This window comes from Silurus meridionalis, chromosome 17 (genome assembly GCF_014805685.1).
Source record: "Silurus meridionalis isolate SWU-2019-XX chromosome 17, ASM1480568v1, whole genome shotgun sequence".
NCBI lineage: Eukaryota > Metazoa > Chordata > Actinopteri > Siluriformes > Siluridae > Silurus > Silurus meridionalis.
Window position 1 is genome coordinate 16,303,522 of NC_060900.1, and position 15,829 is coordinate 16,319,350.

General features: G+C 35.8%; 2 protein-coding genes across 6 annotated transcripts; both read left to right on the forward strand.

Annotated features, from left to right (window-relative positions):
• Nucleotides 1–143: 143 nt before the first annotated feature.
• si:dkey-16n15.6 (organic solute transporter subunit alpha) lies at nucleotides 144–4,904 on the forward strand. Of its 2 annotated transcripts, none has more exons than XM_046870843.1 (7): nucleotides 144–309; nucleotides 2,138–2,289; nucleotides 2,376–2,473; nucleotides 2,640–2,795; nucleotides 2,934–3,045; nucleotides 3,512–3,764; nucleotides 3,854–4,904. In XM_046870843.1, exons 1-7 carry the CDS (start codon nucleotides 240–242, stop codon nucleotides 4,267–4,269), a joined length of 1,257 nt encoding a protein of 418 aa, XP_046726799.1. In that variant the 5' UTR covers nucleotides 144–239; the 3' UTR covers nucleotides 4,270–4,904. The 2 variants fall into 2 exon arrangements, with proteins under 2 accessions (XP_046726799.1, XP_046726800.1); XM_046870844.1 differs by having other exon boundaries at nucleotides 2,400–2,473; nucleotides 3,854–4,903.
• Nucleotides 4,905–5,085: 181 nt separating this feature from the next.
• Nucleotides 5,086–15,824, forward strand: suv39h1a (SUV39H1 histone lysine methyltransferase a). 4 transcript variants are annotated; one of them, XM_046870848.1, is made up of 6 exons: nucleotides 5,086–5,190; nucleotides 6,722–6,867; nucleotides 7,024–7,683; nucleotides 8,694–8,840; nucleotides 14,286–14,339; nucleotides 15,651–15,824. In XM_046870848.1, the coding sequence occupies exons 1-5, from the start codon at nucleotides 5,160–5,162 to the stop codon at nucleotides 14,301–14,303; spliced, it is 1,002 nt and encodes a 333-aa protein (XP_046726804.1). In that variant the 5' UTR covers nucleotides 5,086–5,159; the 3' UTR covers nucleotides 14,304–14,339; nucleotides 15,651–15,824. The 4 variants fall into 4 exon arrangements, with proteins under 4 accessions (XP_046726804.1, XP_046726803.1, XP_046726801.1 ...); XM_046870847.1 differs by lacking the exon at nucleotides 15,651–15,824 and adding an exon at nucleotides 14,820–15,303; XM_046870845.1 differs by lacking the exons at nucleotides 14,286–14,339; nucleotides 15,651–15,824 and adding exons at nucleotides 9,158–9,287; nucleotides 9,421–10,264.
• Nucleotides 15,825–15,829: the final 5 nt, after the last annotated feature.

Sequence of the window (15,829 nt, forward strand, 5' to 3'; positions counted from 1 at the left end):
CCTATACCATTAAACCCTGTGCTGCACCAGTCTGCATGCAGGTGGATGGACTTGGCCCCTCACCTGTACATCTACCTGTATTTGTCAATCATTAATTTCTCAGATCAGGAAGACAATCAGGAACTTCCTTAGCACAGAGCAGATCCAACTCTCTGACCATCTTTGGCTGTTGTTTAAACCAACGTATTAAAACAAAACTCCCTAATCTTGTTATATAACAAGTTTCTGAGGTCAGAGCAATGATCAAGAAAACAGACAACTGCAGCCTGATGGGAGCTGAGATCCCACTTTCATCCGAGTTCTTTAAAGGTAGGAAACACGAGGAAGCACTTCAGCCTGGTTGTTTTCGCAACACAATGCTATAGAGATCCTTACATATTAATGGAGCATCTTAATTATGTCTGTCTGATATTGTAAACCCTAGATTTTTGTCTAAAGCATCCATTAATATAGGCAAAAAAAATGTATACATAACATATTTCTTAAAGATTTTTTGGGATTTGTATTTTGCTGATTGTTCACTGTTCTTAAACAGAAATGCTTTAGATTGATGTGACAATAATGTTATAATGGAAGGATTATGTTGCACTTATGTCACATTATTTATGCAGCCCCACTGTAATATCTCGCAATCTTGTGTTAAGAATTCAGAAAGTGTTAATATCTGTAACAATTCTGCCTCCTCCCAAGTAAATCACATTTATATAATTTCCCTGGCTCTAATCCATTGGCATTTCTATAGTTACAGTTCAGGGACTTTACATGAACAAATAGGGGGAAGAAAACCCACTGTAATTGCTGATATTGTAAGGATTTCTGTAAAGAGTCTCCAGTGTCAGTGCCATTTGGGGTAAATGTTTTCCCTAATGTTTTCTACCATGAAAAACTGAAGACTACAGTTTTTTTTATTATATGTAACTGCTTTTAAACACACTGCATATTTTTTTAATAGCATAAGTGCTAATCATAATCATAAGCATTAGTGATAAAGAGAAAGAAAGATTAAGAGAGAGAGAGAGAGAGAGAGAGAGAGAGAGAGAGAGAGGCTGATGAGAGAATAACTAGATCTACATGTTAAAACATAAGAGACAGCCCGCTAATGATCAGTTTCCTCCCTCTAACAGCACATCCCTCTTGTTTTATTCCCAATAAGATTTCTTTTTTGTATGCATATTATATTAACTTTTCAATTACCCTCAGCAGATCGCGTGACAACAGTGCAATAAACAAAATCATGTAGATACAGAACATGTGCTTCAGTTAATGTTCACATTAAACAAAAAGAGGTGATTTCAATTCGCTTGACTGTGGCTTTTTTTTTTTTTTTTTTTACCAGACATGATGGTTTGGATTGATTATATTCTGTTGTTCAGGTATTTTTTTTAACTAATCACAATGATTAAAGTTTGCACAGGGCGAAAAAAAAACGAAAAGCATTTAGCGTGTGACATTTCTGTGGGTGTAAATGCCTTGTGGTTGAGAGAGGTCAGAGGAGAAACACCAGATTGGTTTGAGCTGCCAGAAGGACAACACCACTCAAATCATCATGCTTTAGAACAGCAGAAAACCACTAAGTCCACAGTATAAACAAGCTCAACAACATGTGAAGACAAGACAAAGAACAGGATATGTTTGTCCGATTTTGATCTATACAGTTTTAGTAAGTCTGTACCCTCATCTTATTGTTATTGGCTAACAGAAGTGAAATCACAATGTGGTCATCTGCTGTTGTAGTCCATTCTGTGGTGCATTTATTCTCACTATAGTTGTAAATAGTGATTGTTCTTTGTTGTTAACAATTATTGTAGAATTGGGGACACATTTCAAATTTGAGTCATTTATAATAGACATAAAACTCTGGTTTTAATATATATTTTTTAAATGCACTACTACTTTTATATGTGTATATGCAACTGTATTTATGATAACAAATTGTCTTCGAACCCTTAATGGTCATAAGCTCTTTTGTTGTTTTGTTTTATAGTAAAAGTAATGCCAATAAATACATTAACTTTGTCATATTATTGATTTTTGAGAGAGGTTACCTGTGTGCTTTCTGGTTGTAGTGATTTTCTGCAAAATACAGTTTTGTGCATATTTTAAAGAAGTTAAGATTGTTAATGTTTCTCACGTGAAGTGATTAAAAACGAGTTGTGGCTGTACCTCGTCCCCGCTGCACTGGCTGTCCTTCTACTGGCTCTGTTCCTGGAGGAAGTTGGCTTTTTCCTCCGCCACGTGCCTTCATCCAGACACAGGTGCCTCAGCCTGTGGATCTTGGGCATGTATCCGGTAAAACATTACCTCAACGTTATTATCAGTCAGTAGATGGTTTTGTTATATGATATGCTTTGGAAGACTAATGATTATCAGTTTAGTTTTTTGCTATACTTTTACATCAGGTCTTCGGGATGACCTCCATCACTGCACTATATGTTCCCCGGTCCTCCTCATTGTGCAATTTTATAGCTTCTTTGTAAGCAACTTTTACATTCTTGCAATAATTTTGTTTGTATTAATGTATGGTTGCCAAATCATCAGAAATACTATACCTTCATATATTTTTTTGTCTGATTTTATGAGTATTCATAAAGAAAAATTCTTATAGATTGCTCAAAAGTATTCTCAATTCTGTCTTAAAGATATCACTCCTTAACTCTGTTGAAGTTTATGGGTCTTATTGAAAACTTCTTTGGAGGGAAGACCCGAATGCTTGAGGTGCTGGCAGGGGAACAGGTTTCTCCAGACCCTTTTCCCTGTTGCTGTTGCTGCTGTTTGCCCCTCATCAACATCAACAGGTAAAGCACAATAGAGCCACATACTCATTTTGCATTGCTTTCAAGTAAACAATTTTGAGCTATTTGGATTACATTGTAAAGACTATATCTAAATATGAAATAAACTTCTTTTGTTGTAACATCACACCTCTGCTACAGGACAAGTCTAGGATGGATGACAGCTGCGGTTCTCCAGCTCTCTGTAGTCAGAACTCTTGTGTTCTTCATCACACTCGTCCTCTGGACAGATGAACAGTATGACTATGGTGATGTGAGTCGATCATTAACAAGTTTACTTGTACATTTGACTAATTTGCCTGCTAGAATATACTGTTAATATATACATTAAAGGAATCTACTGACCTTGCTCTGACCTTCCAAATATCTAATCAGTTCAATTCCTTATAAATCCTACACACATTCAATGACTCATTTTTAAGCTATGGTGCTATCTAGTATTCGACATTCAGACAACCTGAATACAATGCAAATATTACATACTAGCATGTGGTCACATTAATTAATCAGTAAATGTCCTGCCAGTGATTCTACTTCTTATAAGACTTTTTCACAGCCCTTTTCAAATTATATGTTTGAATTCTGGCTGTTTTAGGGTGTGTAAGAATTTAAAACAATTGCTTGTTCAAATACTTTGTTAAAGCAGTTCAATAAATGTGATGTTTATTCAGCATAGTACCTACATCAATGCTTTGAATTTTTTGTATTCTTCATCCCAGGTTGAATCATTTGATCCCAACATTTATGTAAATGCAGTCATTGGTGTGTCCACCTTCATGTCCTATTACGGCTACCTGCTGTTTTATAAAGCAACCAGAAGAGCACTGCATGGCTATGGACTTCGAGCTAAATTTGTTTGCATCATTGTTGTTTTAGTCCTGTGTGGACTTCAGAATGGGATTTTGGAAACTATGGGAGCATTAAAAGTTGTGCCTTGTGCACCTCCCTTTTCTGCTCTGTTTCGCTCTCAGTGTGAGTCCTCGCACCAGTCCTGAAATTATTATATATTTGCGGATGTTTCAATCTGTAATTGGAATTTTCTCTCTTTCCCTCTGTCACAGTAATCTACCACTATTCAGTAATTGTGGAGATGTTCTGCATCAGTCTTTTTGCTCGCAACATATTCCGTAAAGTGGAGCCCAGTCCAGAAGATGCTTATGGTCTTGAGGAGAGAATAATCAGTCATAAGGAAGTTCAAACAGAAACACAGTTGCCCTTCGCGGTTCAGCTCAGCTCCCAGGCAGAGGGGACATGGTGCTCTAACCCTGGCTACAGCAGCGATAGTGAAGACAGCTTGTGCAAAATTGAGCACGCTCCCCTGGACCACTTTCCTTTTCCCTTACAGTCCATGCCTCTGGATTTGTCAGAGAGAGACAGTGATAACCAACCTGATGAGTATAAGACCACAGATCCCACAACCATAATAGTCAGTGCTGAAATCAACTATGTGGTAAATAATGATGTCACTGTTGTATAGCAGCCGAGAGCCAGATATAACCACCAATGTTATCTTGTTACTCTCATGTAGTGGAAGTCTGATAACATTCAACCTCTGTGCTTCAGTTTGTTAACCACTGCTTGATGTTTGTGTAAGTTTTACATGACTTTATCTTTTTAATTGTATGTCATTGTCAAATTGGGTTTCGAGTAAACTCAATGAGGTATTAGAATTGTTTTGTATAAAACAGAAAATACTTCTATGTAGTATTTATAAACACTTCCCATAATAAAGTTAACTCATTTTGGAAACTAATTTACAAACTTAACTAAAACACAAACAATTTAGAAACTGTTTCCAATATCCTCAGGTGTATACTGTTTTATAAAGAATTTGTAAACGTTTATTGTCAGAATTGTCACCATAAATATTTTATGATTTTTACGATCCATATGATAATTTCATGATGCAAAACATTCATAAAATGTATGTCAAAAAGCTTATTATTAATGATTAATTCAGTTGGGTCCAAATATACAGTGCAGTAGTTTACGCCTGTAAGTAACAGTGCAAGAAGAAGAACAGTGTTTTTTCTTTTTTTTTTGTATGCATTTTATCCATTCAGTTTCACATGTTCTATGTTTTCCTAAAACTTGAAAAGTTGTGAAGAATTTGGCAGCTCAATGAAAGTTCAATACAATCCCAATACAAAAAGTTTGATGAGCAATAGCATGGCTGTAAAGCTGATTTGAGCTTGTTTAGAAGTCTGGTCAGCCTTTTGGAATTTTGTGCATAAATGTGCGGACAGAGGGAGAGAATTTGACCAATGAAAATCGAGTTGCTTACTCTTAGCAACACATCGACCAATCAGGAAAGCGAATTGTGTATACTTCATTTCCGGTATATTTGATCAGCGTTTGGGAAGAGAAATGGAGGGAGGGATGGCGCGGTATTTAAAAGGTAAGTAAAGCTTGTGCAGTTTATGAAACAATTGTTAAAAGCTACTGGCGGTGGCTGCATGACCGGCAAGAAAAAATATACTTATATAATTACTTTCATGCCAATTAATATATTTGTGTGTGTGTATATATATATATATATATATATATATATATATATATATATATATATATATATACTGTATATATATATATATATACACACACAAATATATTAATTGGCATGAAAGTAATTGATTGAATTTTGATTAATTGAAAATTAATAAAAAAAAAATTGCAGTAAAAACGAATTGAGAACTTTAGAATAGTCAATGTGTAGTTTGTATAGCAGTACAGATTTACTGTCCTCTAAAAATAACTACAGCCATTATTGTCAAAATAGCTGCCAACAAAAGTGAGTACACCCTAAGTAATCATGTCAAAACTGTGTCCAAAGTGTCAATATTTTGTGCACCATTGTTATCTTGCACTGCCTTAATCGTCCTTCCTAAAGGAATTCACAAGAGCTGCACGGGTTGTTGCTGGGATCCTCTTTCACTCCTCCATAATGACATCATGGAGCTGCTGGATGTTAGACATATGGTGCTTCTCCATCTTCTGCTTGAGGATCCCCCACAGATGCTCAATAGCATTCAGGTCTGGAGACATAGTTGGCCACTCCATCACCTTCACCTTCAGCAGGGCAGTTGAAGCTGGACATCATCTGAGCTAAACAAGTTTATCTTAGTCTCATCAGACCACAGGACATGGTTCCAGTAATTTATGCTCTTGAACTGTTTGCGGGATTTCTTCTCAGCCAGCTTCAGAAGAGGCTTCTTTCTGGGACAACAACCATGCAAACCGACTTGTTGGGCTGATCACTGATAAGTGGATCTTTCACTTCTGTAACCTCTAAAGCAATGCTGGCAGATCTCATGCATCTGTTTTTTCAAGCCAGCTTCTGACGCACAGCACGAGGACTCAACTTCTTCGATCGACCCTTGCAAGTTCTGTTCCGAGTGAAACCCATCTTGAAAAAACCTCTATATGACCCTGGCCACTGTACTGTAACTCAGTTTCAGGTTGTTAATTATCTCCTTATATCCGAGGCCATCTTTGTGGAGTGCAACAATTCCAATTCTCAAATACTTAGAGAGTCTTTGCCATGAGGTGCCATGTTGAACATCCAGTGGTCAGTATGAAAGAATTGTACTCAAAGCATCACATTTTAACTGATCTAATACAAGATACACAAATTTGTATGTCCTGTCATGCAAACAAAAACTTGATCATGATGAATAGGTCATGTGGCTTTGCATGGTTAAGCGATGTACAGCTGTTATCACTCAATCTTATATATATCTTATAAAGGGACAATACTAAAGAAATATCATACATTAGCATGATATTTCTTTAGTTTTGTCCCTTTATAAGATATATACACACACACACACTATGTATGTATATATATATATATATATATATATAATGTATGTATGTATGTATGTATATGTGTGTGTGTATACATATAATTATTATTTTTTGCTCCAAAGAGTGCCGTGTGTCTTGCAAATACTCATGGGATGAGTTGCAGGCTCTTTGTCGCAAACAGAAATTAGTGTGCAAGCAGCTGGCTGTGGCTGAGGACGACTTTAATGACTATGTGGTGGATTATCTGTGTAATTATAAAAAAATAAAGGTGAGTAAACATCTTTAATGGTAAAGTTTTTGTCTCATTTCTCCCTATTCTTGATATCAATGATAAATGCTTTTATAAACAGAATTAAGATGAAATCATTTACATATTGCATTTCTTTTTTTTCCCCTATTACATACACTGTATGCCCCTGTGTAGAGTAAGGAGTACTTCCTGGTGAAGTGGAAAGGTTACTCGGAGTCTGAGAACACATGGGAACCACATAAAAATCTGAAATGCCCCCAGATCCTCCAGCAGTTCCGGCAGGACATGTGTTTAGCATTGCTTTACGCTAAAATCCCACCAGATTCGAGCTCATTGGATGCCTCTGCAGTTTCCTTCATCCTCCAGAGGGCCAAGCAGCGTGTGAAGCTGCGTCGCTGGGAGGAAGACCTGAACCGAATCTGTCAGCACAAGGGCCGCATTTTTGTCAGGAATGATGTAGACCTGGATGGCCCTCCTAGAGACTTCATCTACATCCACAACTATAAGATCGGTAGCGGTGTGGTGCTCAATGAAGCAGCACTAGGGTGTGAATGCACGGACTGCATTAACGAACCTGTAAACGGCTGCTGTGCTGGGGCATCAGATAACCTTATAGCTTACAATAACAACATGCAAGTAAACATCCAGCCTGGGATGCCCATATACGAATGTAATTCAAGTTGCCAATGTGGGATAGACTGCAGAAACAGAGTTGTGCAGAGGGGCATCCAGTATGACTTGTGCATCTATAAGACAGCGAATGGAAGAGGCTGGGGTGTGCGCACACTTGAGAAAATTCCCAAGAACTCTTTTGTCATGGAATACCTTGGAGAGGTAAGCAGGAACGAGACAAAAATTGTAGGAAGCACATTGAATGCTACAACTAAACCCATGGACTGGAGTGTCAGTCAAATTCTTGCAGAATTCTTTCATTTCTCCCTTTATAGATCACTGAAATACTATAAAAAAAATTAACAAGTGGAACCAGTGAGCTAGAGGCAAAATGTATTATTGTCATCACAGCTTCAGGTTGCCAGGTTCCTCAAAATGAATTTCTTGTTTTCCATCTGGTTCCTTGGTTTCCCCACACTTCCCTAAAACATTCCAGGTGACACAAAATTCGCCCCAGTTGCGAATGAGTGTGTAAATGTGTCGCATCCAGGCAGTATTCCATTTCATGTCCCTATCATAAACCTGTCCAGGATAACGGTATTAAGGAATAGATGTAAAAAATTAATAGAATTTGCTAATAAATGACTAAATTAGTAAAAGCAGAAGCATCACATAAGCCACATTTTGCTGCTACTTTTTCTGAAAAAAAAAAAGCCTTGCAGAATTCGTATAAATCATTCATTTCTTGTCAAATTGGTAAAAATGCTGTAAAAATTAGAATAATCACATGGACTATTATTGAAACGACTGCATGCCATTTGACACATTTTTCTGTGGCATACTGTATGTCAATGTGAAATATGATCAGTGTTTTCACTGATACCTGGGGTGAGAGCAGGATGTGAAACATGGCAAAAAGTATTGTTTTTCCTCGCTCACATATGCATGGTAACATAGTCAAAAGTCAGTAAGTGGGCGTAGGTAAAAGCATTTTTGATTTTTAAATGATCAATACTTCATTAGTTGTATACAATATGCCAAGATTCCTGGACCACAAAGGGGGAAAAAGGTCAGTAATGATTTTCTTTTTTTTAATACTTAACTTTATTCTGTGGACATGAGGAGCCAGAGAAAACCATATTTATTAGAATTAGTCTTACATTGCCTGCCACTGCTGTGTGCGTGTGTGTGTGTGTGTGTGTGTGTGTGTGTGTGTGTGTGTTTGTTTTAAGATCATCACCTCAGAGGAGGCTGAGAGAAGAGGACAGATGTATGATCAGCAGGGTGTCACCTACCTGTTTGATCTGGATTATGTGGCTGATGTCTTTACTGTGGATGCTGCTCATTACGGAAATATTTCCCACTTTGTCAACCACAGTGTGAGTGTGACCGATCATGTGCTGATTAGCTGTCAGTTTGTCATGTTCTACGAGACTGTGACAGACAATGCGAACAGTCAGTTACAACTTATTTGATGTCGATAATCTAATCTAATTTGGGTGAATCACAACCTCTAACAAAGTCATGATGCATCAGCCATAGACAAGATTTCTTACATTAAATGAGCTGGCTATCAGCCTACCATGCGAAGATATCAACTTCAATATTATTAGATGCTCTTTTTGACATTCGATTACATCTTCCCTCCGTCATGTTGCTCTTTGAAGATCAAAGTGTCTTCCCAACCATTTTGCAGTGTAACCCGAACTTGCAAGTGTATAACGTTTTCATTGACATCTTGGACGAACGCCTTCCCAGGATTGCTTTATTTACGACACGAGCAATAAGAGCTGGCGAAGAGCTCACTTTCGACTACAAAATGACAAGTAAGCATGTGCACAACTTCTCTGCACTTTGCACTTCACATACCAAGAAAATCTTTTTATTTTTTTAAATAATGATTTATTAACAGGTCTGTGGTTTATACATTCATCTTTTGTGGTATCGTCTATGTTACAGTTGATGCAGTAGATGCAGAAAGTACCAAAATGGACACTAAATTCAGCCTGGCAGGAATAGCGGACACTCCTATCAATCGCATTCGCATTGAGTGCAAGTGTGGAGCAGAGAGCTGCAGGAAATACCTGTTTTAATTCTCCCTAGAAAAAGAGCAAATCATTGTTCCAGTTTGTGCACTTTCTTTTTTTAATTGTTTTCAGATGGCTCTCTGGTGTAGTTTTTAATTTATGTTTTTCATTTACCTCTTATTTCGACCCAAATAATGCAGATCAATATCATACCATGCAAAGTATATGCATTTTTTTATTTGATTATCACAGCTTTCACTCCTTTTTTTTATTTGATTTATAGTGAAAATGCATTAATTTATTCCTCCAATCATCCTTCAGAACCGCTGTGTCCTTGTTAAGGTCATGATAGATCTGGAGCCTATTCTAGGGATACATGATTAGACACCAATCTATGACAGGGTTATTGATAAAATGTGTTTTGAACAGTATATTATACAAAAAACTGTCACTTGCATATTTTGAGGACCCAGCGTTCATGACTACATTCATTTTCTCTGGATTCCATCATCCAGTTTTGTCTCATCTCCCAGAAATACAGGTTGGTAAATTGGCTACACTAAAAAAAACACCTGGTTGTGAATGAGTGTGATGCCTATCAAGGGTGTTTTTTAGCTCTGTGTCTATGGGCTCCAAACCCACCATGACCCTAACAAACTGATTACTCAAGTGAATTAATGAAAGAACAAATATTCAAGATATTTTGATACCTTTTGTAAACTCAGGAACTTGTGATGCTTGTAGAAAAGTTCTAATAAAAGGCATATTTACCTCTACAGTGCATTATATAGTATTTGTCCTAAAGGAGCCTGTTCTATCCAGCAGATGGTGCCACTGTATTCCTCTCCTGCTGTGCTTCAGGCAAATAAACCAAAACTACATTTTTTTGTGAGTTATTTCACATTAAAGCCTGCTGGAACTGCGTTCAGGTGTAAAATAAATAAATAAATAAACAGCCTGCATAACAAATTTGAATGAAAATGCAATCAGTCTTTAGTGCTTTCTGTACATTTTGTTGCTTATTAAACATGAAGGGGTTTGTTTTTGTTGTTTTAAAATGCTTAACATGCACATTTTTATTTGTATATTAAATAACTGCATCACAAGTTCAGTTAAATCTCATGTCAAACATAAGACCTGTGGGTCAAATCCATCCCACTAACTTGTTTCAGTTTGCCCATGTGAGCGTGGAAAAAAGCAATAGTTAAATGGCTCACAGTGGGTCTACGCTTATGCTTAACAATTCTACAATATCCAGAAATCATAGTGGGATTGTAGCATAGTCACCACAATTGTACTGCACATGTGAACACTTCGCTCACTGCTTAGCAAAGACTGATGAATGATGGCGTTTAAAAATATCAAAAGGTTACTTATTATAAACAACTCTATATACAACCCTATTTAAACCTGGGTTTGTTAAAAATACAAATAAATAAATAAATCAACACCTGATGTAATACATTGCCACTAAATTATTTTTTAGACATCATTCTGTGCTGGTAGTGGTGTAACCAGATATTCATTTTGGTTGGTTGAGAAAATACAATATACCATTTATCATCTCTATTAATTAGATTATATAGTAGTATGATGAGCTCATGCATTTCAGGAGAATCTGAGAGCATTAGAAATGCTGATGACATGTATTGCACACTTTACCGCCAAACAGTCATTCATTTCAATATTTGTTATGATCTTGACCTGTATCTGCACAGTTCCTTTATGCAATGAATTGCTCCCACATGATTGGCGGATTAGATAACTGCATGAATGTGCAGGCTTAAAAGTGTTCCTAATAAAGTGGACAGTAAGCGTATATGCATATAATAAACTTCGATTACAGCCGTTCAGGGTCTCATGGTCTGAGGAAAATTTCGAGTTTGACACCTGTTAGTTAAACAGAGTTTTCAATGAGACTTCTAATTGAGCATCAGCAATGCAGAAGCACAATGTTTTTCAGCCTCTGTTTTGTCTTCCTGTGTTTGTTTTTTTTGTTGTTGTTGTTTGTTTTGTTTTTATTCATAGCTCAAATTTGTTTTTGCTAGGAAATTGCATTAGGACTCCTGTATCTACCACATTTAGACACATTAATGGAAAAATCTATGTGCAGGACAAACTGAATTAGTTTTTTTTTTTATTATTAACCATAACCTTTGAGGGCCACTATTATTTTAGGATAATACTTTTAAGCAGAGAAAGCTAAGAGAGTCTATGTCTCAAACTATTTTTTTTGGTATTACTTTTTATATATATATATATATATATATATATATATATATATATATATATATATATATATATATATATATATGAACTTTGTTACCTAAATATCTAAAACAGGGGACAAAAAAAATTCCCATGTTTTTGGAGCGCTTTCCTAATCAGGACCTTGGGTAGTCCAACTGGTCGTCCTGAGCATAATGAAAAGTCTCTAGATGCTCCCTCTGGGGTCTGAGTTTTGGTCAGTCAGCTATATTGAGCTTTATTTTACTTACTGAAGGTCTATGTTCTCTGACCTTCATCTGTCTTTCTGTGTGTTTGTCTCTTCTCTTTAATCTTCCTCTTAGCAGCTCATCATTACCTTTTTCCATGTCCTATACAAACTTAATACCCTTCTGCTTTTCATGCTACAGCACTTCCACAGTATGCATTTAACTTGGACTGAGTGAAGGGTTTTTCTCTGGCCGTTATTGAATTGGGTGGATTTATGGTGGATCAGGCCTAAGTGTAAAGACTGTGATGCTAGAAGCTGAGCTCAGTCATGTGGTCACAGAGCTTGGACATCACAACCCTTACACAGATGGCATAGTGAACTGGTGTTGGTCCCTACCGTCTATGTTTGTCATATAGTGAATATTTTTTCCATTTAACAGCAGGTTTAAATGAAGAATTTTACTATTTCTACTATTAACTATCAGAGTTATGACAGCACAAGGTATTACTATGTAAAAAAAACAATGCTTTAGTGGTAAAATATTCTTAACAAATAAAATAATCCACAATAGTCTCAGATTTCAGCAGATTTCCTTGTATTTCTGCAGACTGAAATGCATCAAGCAGTTTTTTTCTGTATATGATTATAATTAGTGCTAATATTAATAGTAATAATATTATTTTTGTTTTAGCAAAATATCATGCTAATGTAATAGTCATGTGATACAATGCTTTGAAGAATTATTGAAGTAAATTAAAAACTTTTTGTATGATTACAATATTTGTCTAACAGCTGATTACTGATTCAACACCCCCCCCCCCCCCCTTCTTTACCGTACCTTTACATTTTTAGTATTTTGTTATATTTATTGCATGCCTTATTGCCTGTGTTTGTGGATACTGCTGGAAGCTGTAAATTTCCAATTTGTATGAATAAAGTATCTATCTATCTATCTATCTATCTATCTATCTATCTATCTATCTATCTATCTATCTATCTATCTATCTATCTATCTATCTATCTATCTATCTATCTATCTATCTGTCTATTTACTTTTATTGTGACATATAGATTGTTTATTTAATTTTTTTTATTTTAAATTTAATCTAATCTGATATAATTTAACTAAATACATTTAAACCATAACCAAGTTATTCTTTTTTGGTTGGTCAGTATTCACCCAACTGTATAATTTCTTGGTAGAACAAACTTTATGAGAATTGCGGTTGCAAGAATATGTGTCATCTTTCCACACATGAATCCTGGTATTTTTGTCCATTCATCTTCTTACACAAGTTTTGCCAGATTGTATGGAGACAGCAATTTATGTCTTGCCAAAGATTGGCAATACAATAGAGGCCCCTTTTCTTCTCTCACAACTGCATGAAACCTTTATTTATTTTCCAACGTCCAGGCTATTGTCCTGCAAACAGTTCTGTACATCTAAGCAGTGGAGTTTTCCATCTCCATCATTACCCATGGCCTCTTTGTTACTTGTTGTCTAATGCCCTGTTTTCACAATCACTAACATTTGTTGCATCGTCTTCTATATGAGTCAGACTTGTTAAATATTCTTTCATATTATTTAATATTAGATTTCAGTGATGCTCCACAGAATGTTAAATCTTTGGGATAATTTTTTTCTTTTACAAACAAACAATAATTGATACTTTATGTTAATAGCTCCTTGCTTTTCTGTTTTTTTTTTAGGTGTTATGATAATGTACATCAGTAATATAAGCAAAATGGTTTGATTTTTTTTAATGAAGGCCAAATTTCATTAAAAACAGCAAAGAGAGAAAGAAATACATATTAGCATATAGAACTGTTGCATGCAAGGCAACATTCAAGCAATTTCAAGTAAAATAAAACCAGTATGATGATCTATTCATTCATTCATTCATTCATTCATTTACACATTGTCTTCATTAGTAACTGCCTTATCCTGGTCAGGGTCACTGTGATTCGATCGCACAATGAAAATACATATTGTATACACACCCATTCACAGTCATACCAAAGAATGTGAATGTGAATACATACATAATTCATATGAGGATCATCCACCAGCTAAAATTTTGATTTGTGTCACTATTAATAATTTATCATTGAATAATAAGTGACAGGTTAGTGACATTTTACATTAATTTTTAATAAATAATGAAAAGAATTCCTTCCTAGCAGAGTCTGAGGTTTAGTTCTTACTCAAGGCAATAAGTGAATGTCACAGTGCCAAGGTTTACACTCAGCACTGTATCCGGTTTACTTCAGAGTAAAGCTAAGAATCTGCTTCTCTTATTCTGACAGTGTTAACACAACGGATTGGTGTGTCAATAAGCATGTTTCTTTATTTCTTTCAGGAAAGGCTACCAGCATGAAAGTGGAAGATAAGCCATATCCATAACTCTTTGGTGGTGAGTGCATTCTCTTAGAATAAATAGTCCTCTACTGTCATATATATTTCATTCTGTTTATTATTTTATTTAAAAAAAAATACTGAAACTCAAAAACAATTAATGTAAGGATTTTTTTTGTAAGATAAGATTATTGTGTGGTATTCAACCATGTTTTTTTATTTTTATTTTTTTTATAGTAAAGCCACATTTTGTTGTAGTAACAGCTTAAAGACTTTCAGGAAACATATGTACAAGCTTTCAAGTGTTGAAGTAGTTTTGGCTCGTTTCTACTTGGCAAATTTGCTCCAGGTTATTCAGGTTGGTTAGGTGATGCTTGTGGACTAAATGTTGCTTTGGCTTTGTGCTTGACATCATTATTCTGCTGAAACAGAAATTTCCTTCCAAGATTCAATTTTTCAAGCCAGTTCTCATGCAGTATTTCTCAAGATTGTACATCTCTATGTTCGCTTTATTCATTCTCCCTTTAATTCTAACTAGATGCCTTGTCTCTGCTGATGAGAAGACACCATCATACTTCACTGTAGGTGCTCTGTGCCTTGAGGCAAGGAGAAGATTTGGGTTTTTGCATCACAAGTAGAGCTTGACTTTTGGATAAAAACCCATATCTTGGTTTTATCTGACCACAAAACCTTTTCACACATCTGGGTCACTCATGCTTTCCGCTAAACTCCAGCAGTGCTCTTGATATGGTTGACTGGTGCACCTTTACTTCACTCCCAGCCCTTGAACTCTGTAGCTCCTTTAAAGAAATTGTTGGCCTCTCTATGGCTTCTCTCACAAGTCTCATTCTTGTCTGAGTGTTGAATTTTAAGAGATAGCCTTTTTTGGTAGTGCCTGAGAGGTGTGATACAACTACCACAGCTACCTGGATATTGATCCAGCTGCACTTGTGTCAGATCCAAACACTTATTTTATACGTTTTCCCTAATCTTTGCTTTTGAATAAATTGTTCTCGAAATTATGTAGGATGTTCTTCGGTCTCCATTTTCCTTTAGATTCACAACGTGACTAATGAGCCTTCAAACGTGTTTTTTGTTTTTTTTTCCCCAGAAAATGACAGAAACTTTAATGACTCACTGGCTCCCACAGCACAGGGTTGAAATACTTATGCAATATATTTCTCTTATTTTTTTTTTGTTACAAATATTTAGTAAAATAAATCCAAAGTGACCTTACACTAATTGTTTTGGGGTTTTCGGGTTTCAAACGGCATGAAATTTCCAGTATACCATTTGAATTCAGTTTAATTAGAATATTAGAGAATGAGCCTTATGTGAAAAATATGACAAAATATCCTTTTGGTTATAGGAAACTGTTATGGTGAGGGTTCAATATTGCAGGACCTAATTTTGCAGCTTGAATCTGAAAGAACAAAACTTTCATCCATCCTGCACACTTCCAGTCCCATACCACGTATGCTGCCATGGTATTATTATTATTATTATTATTGTGTACCATTAAACTCGCCTGATATGATTCTCACCAAA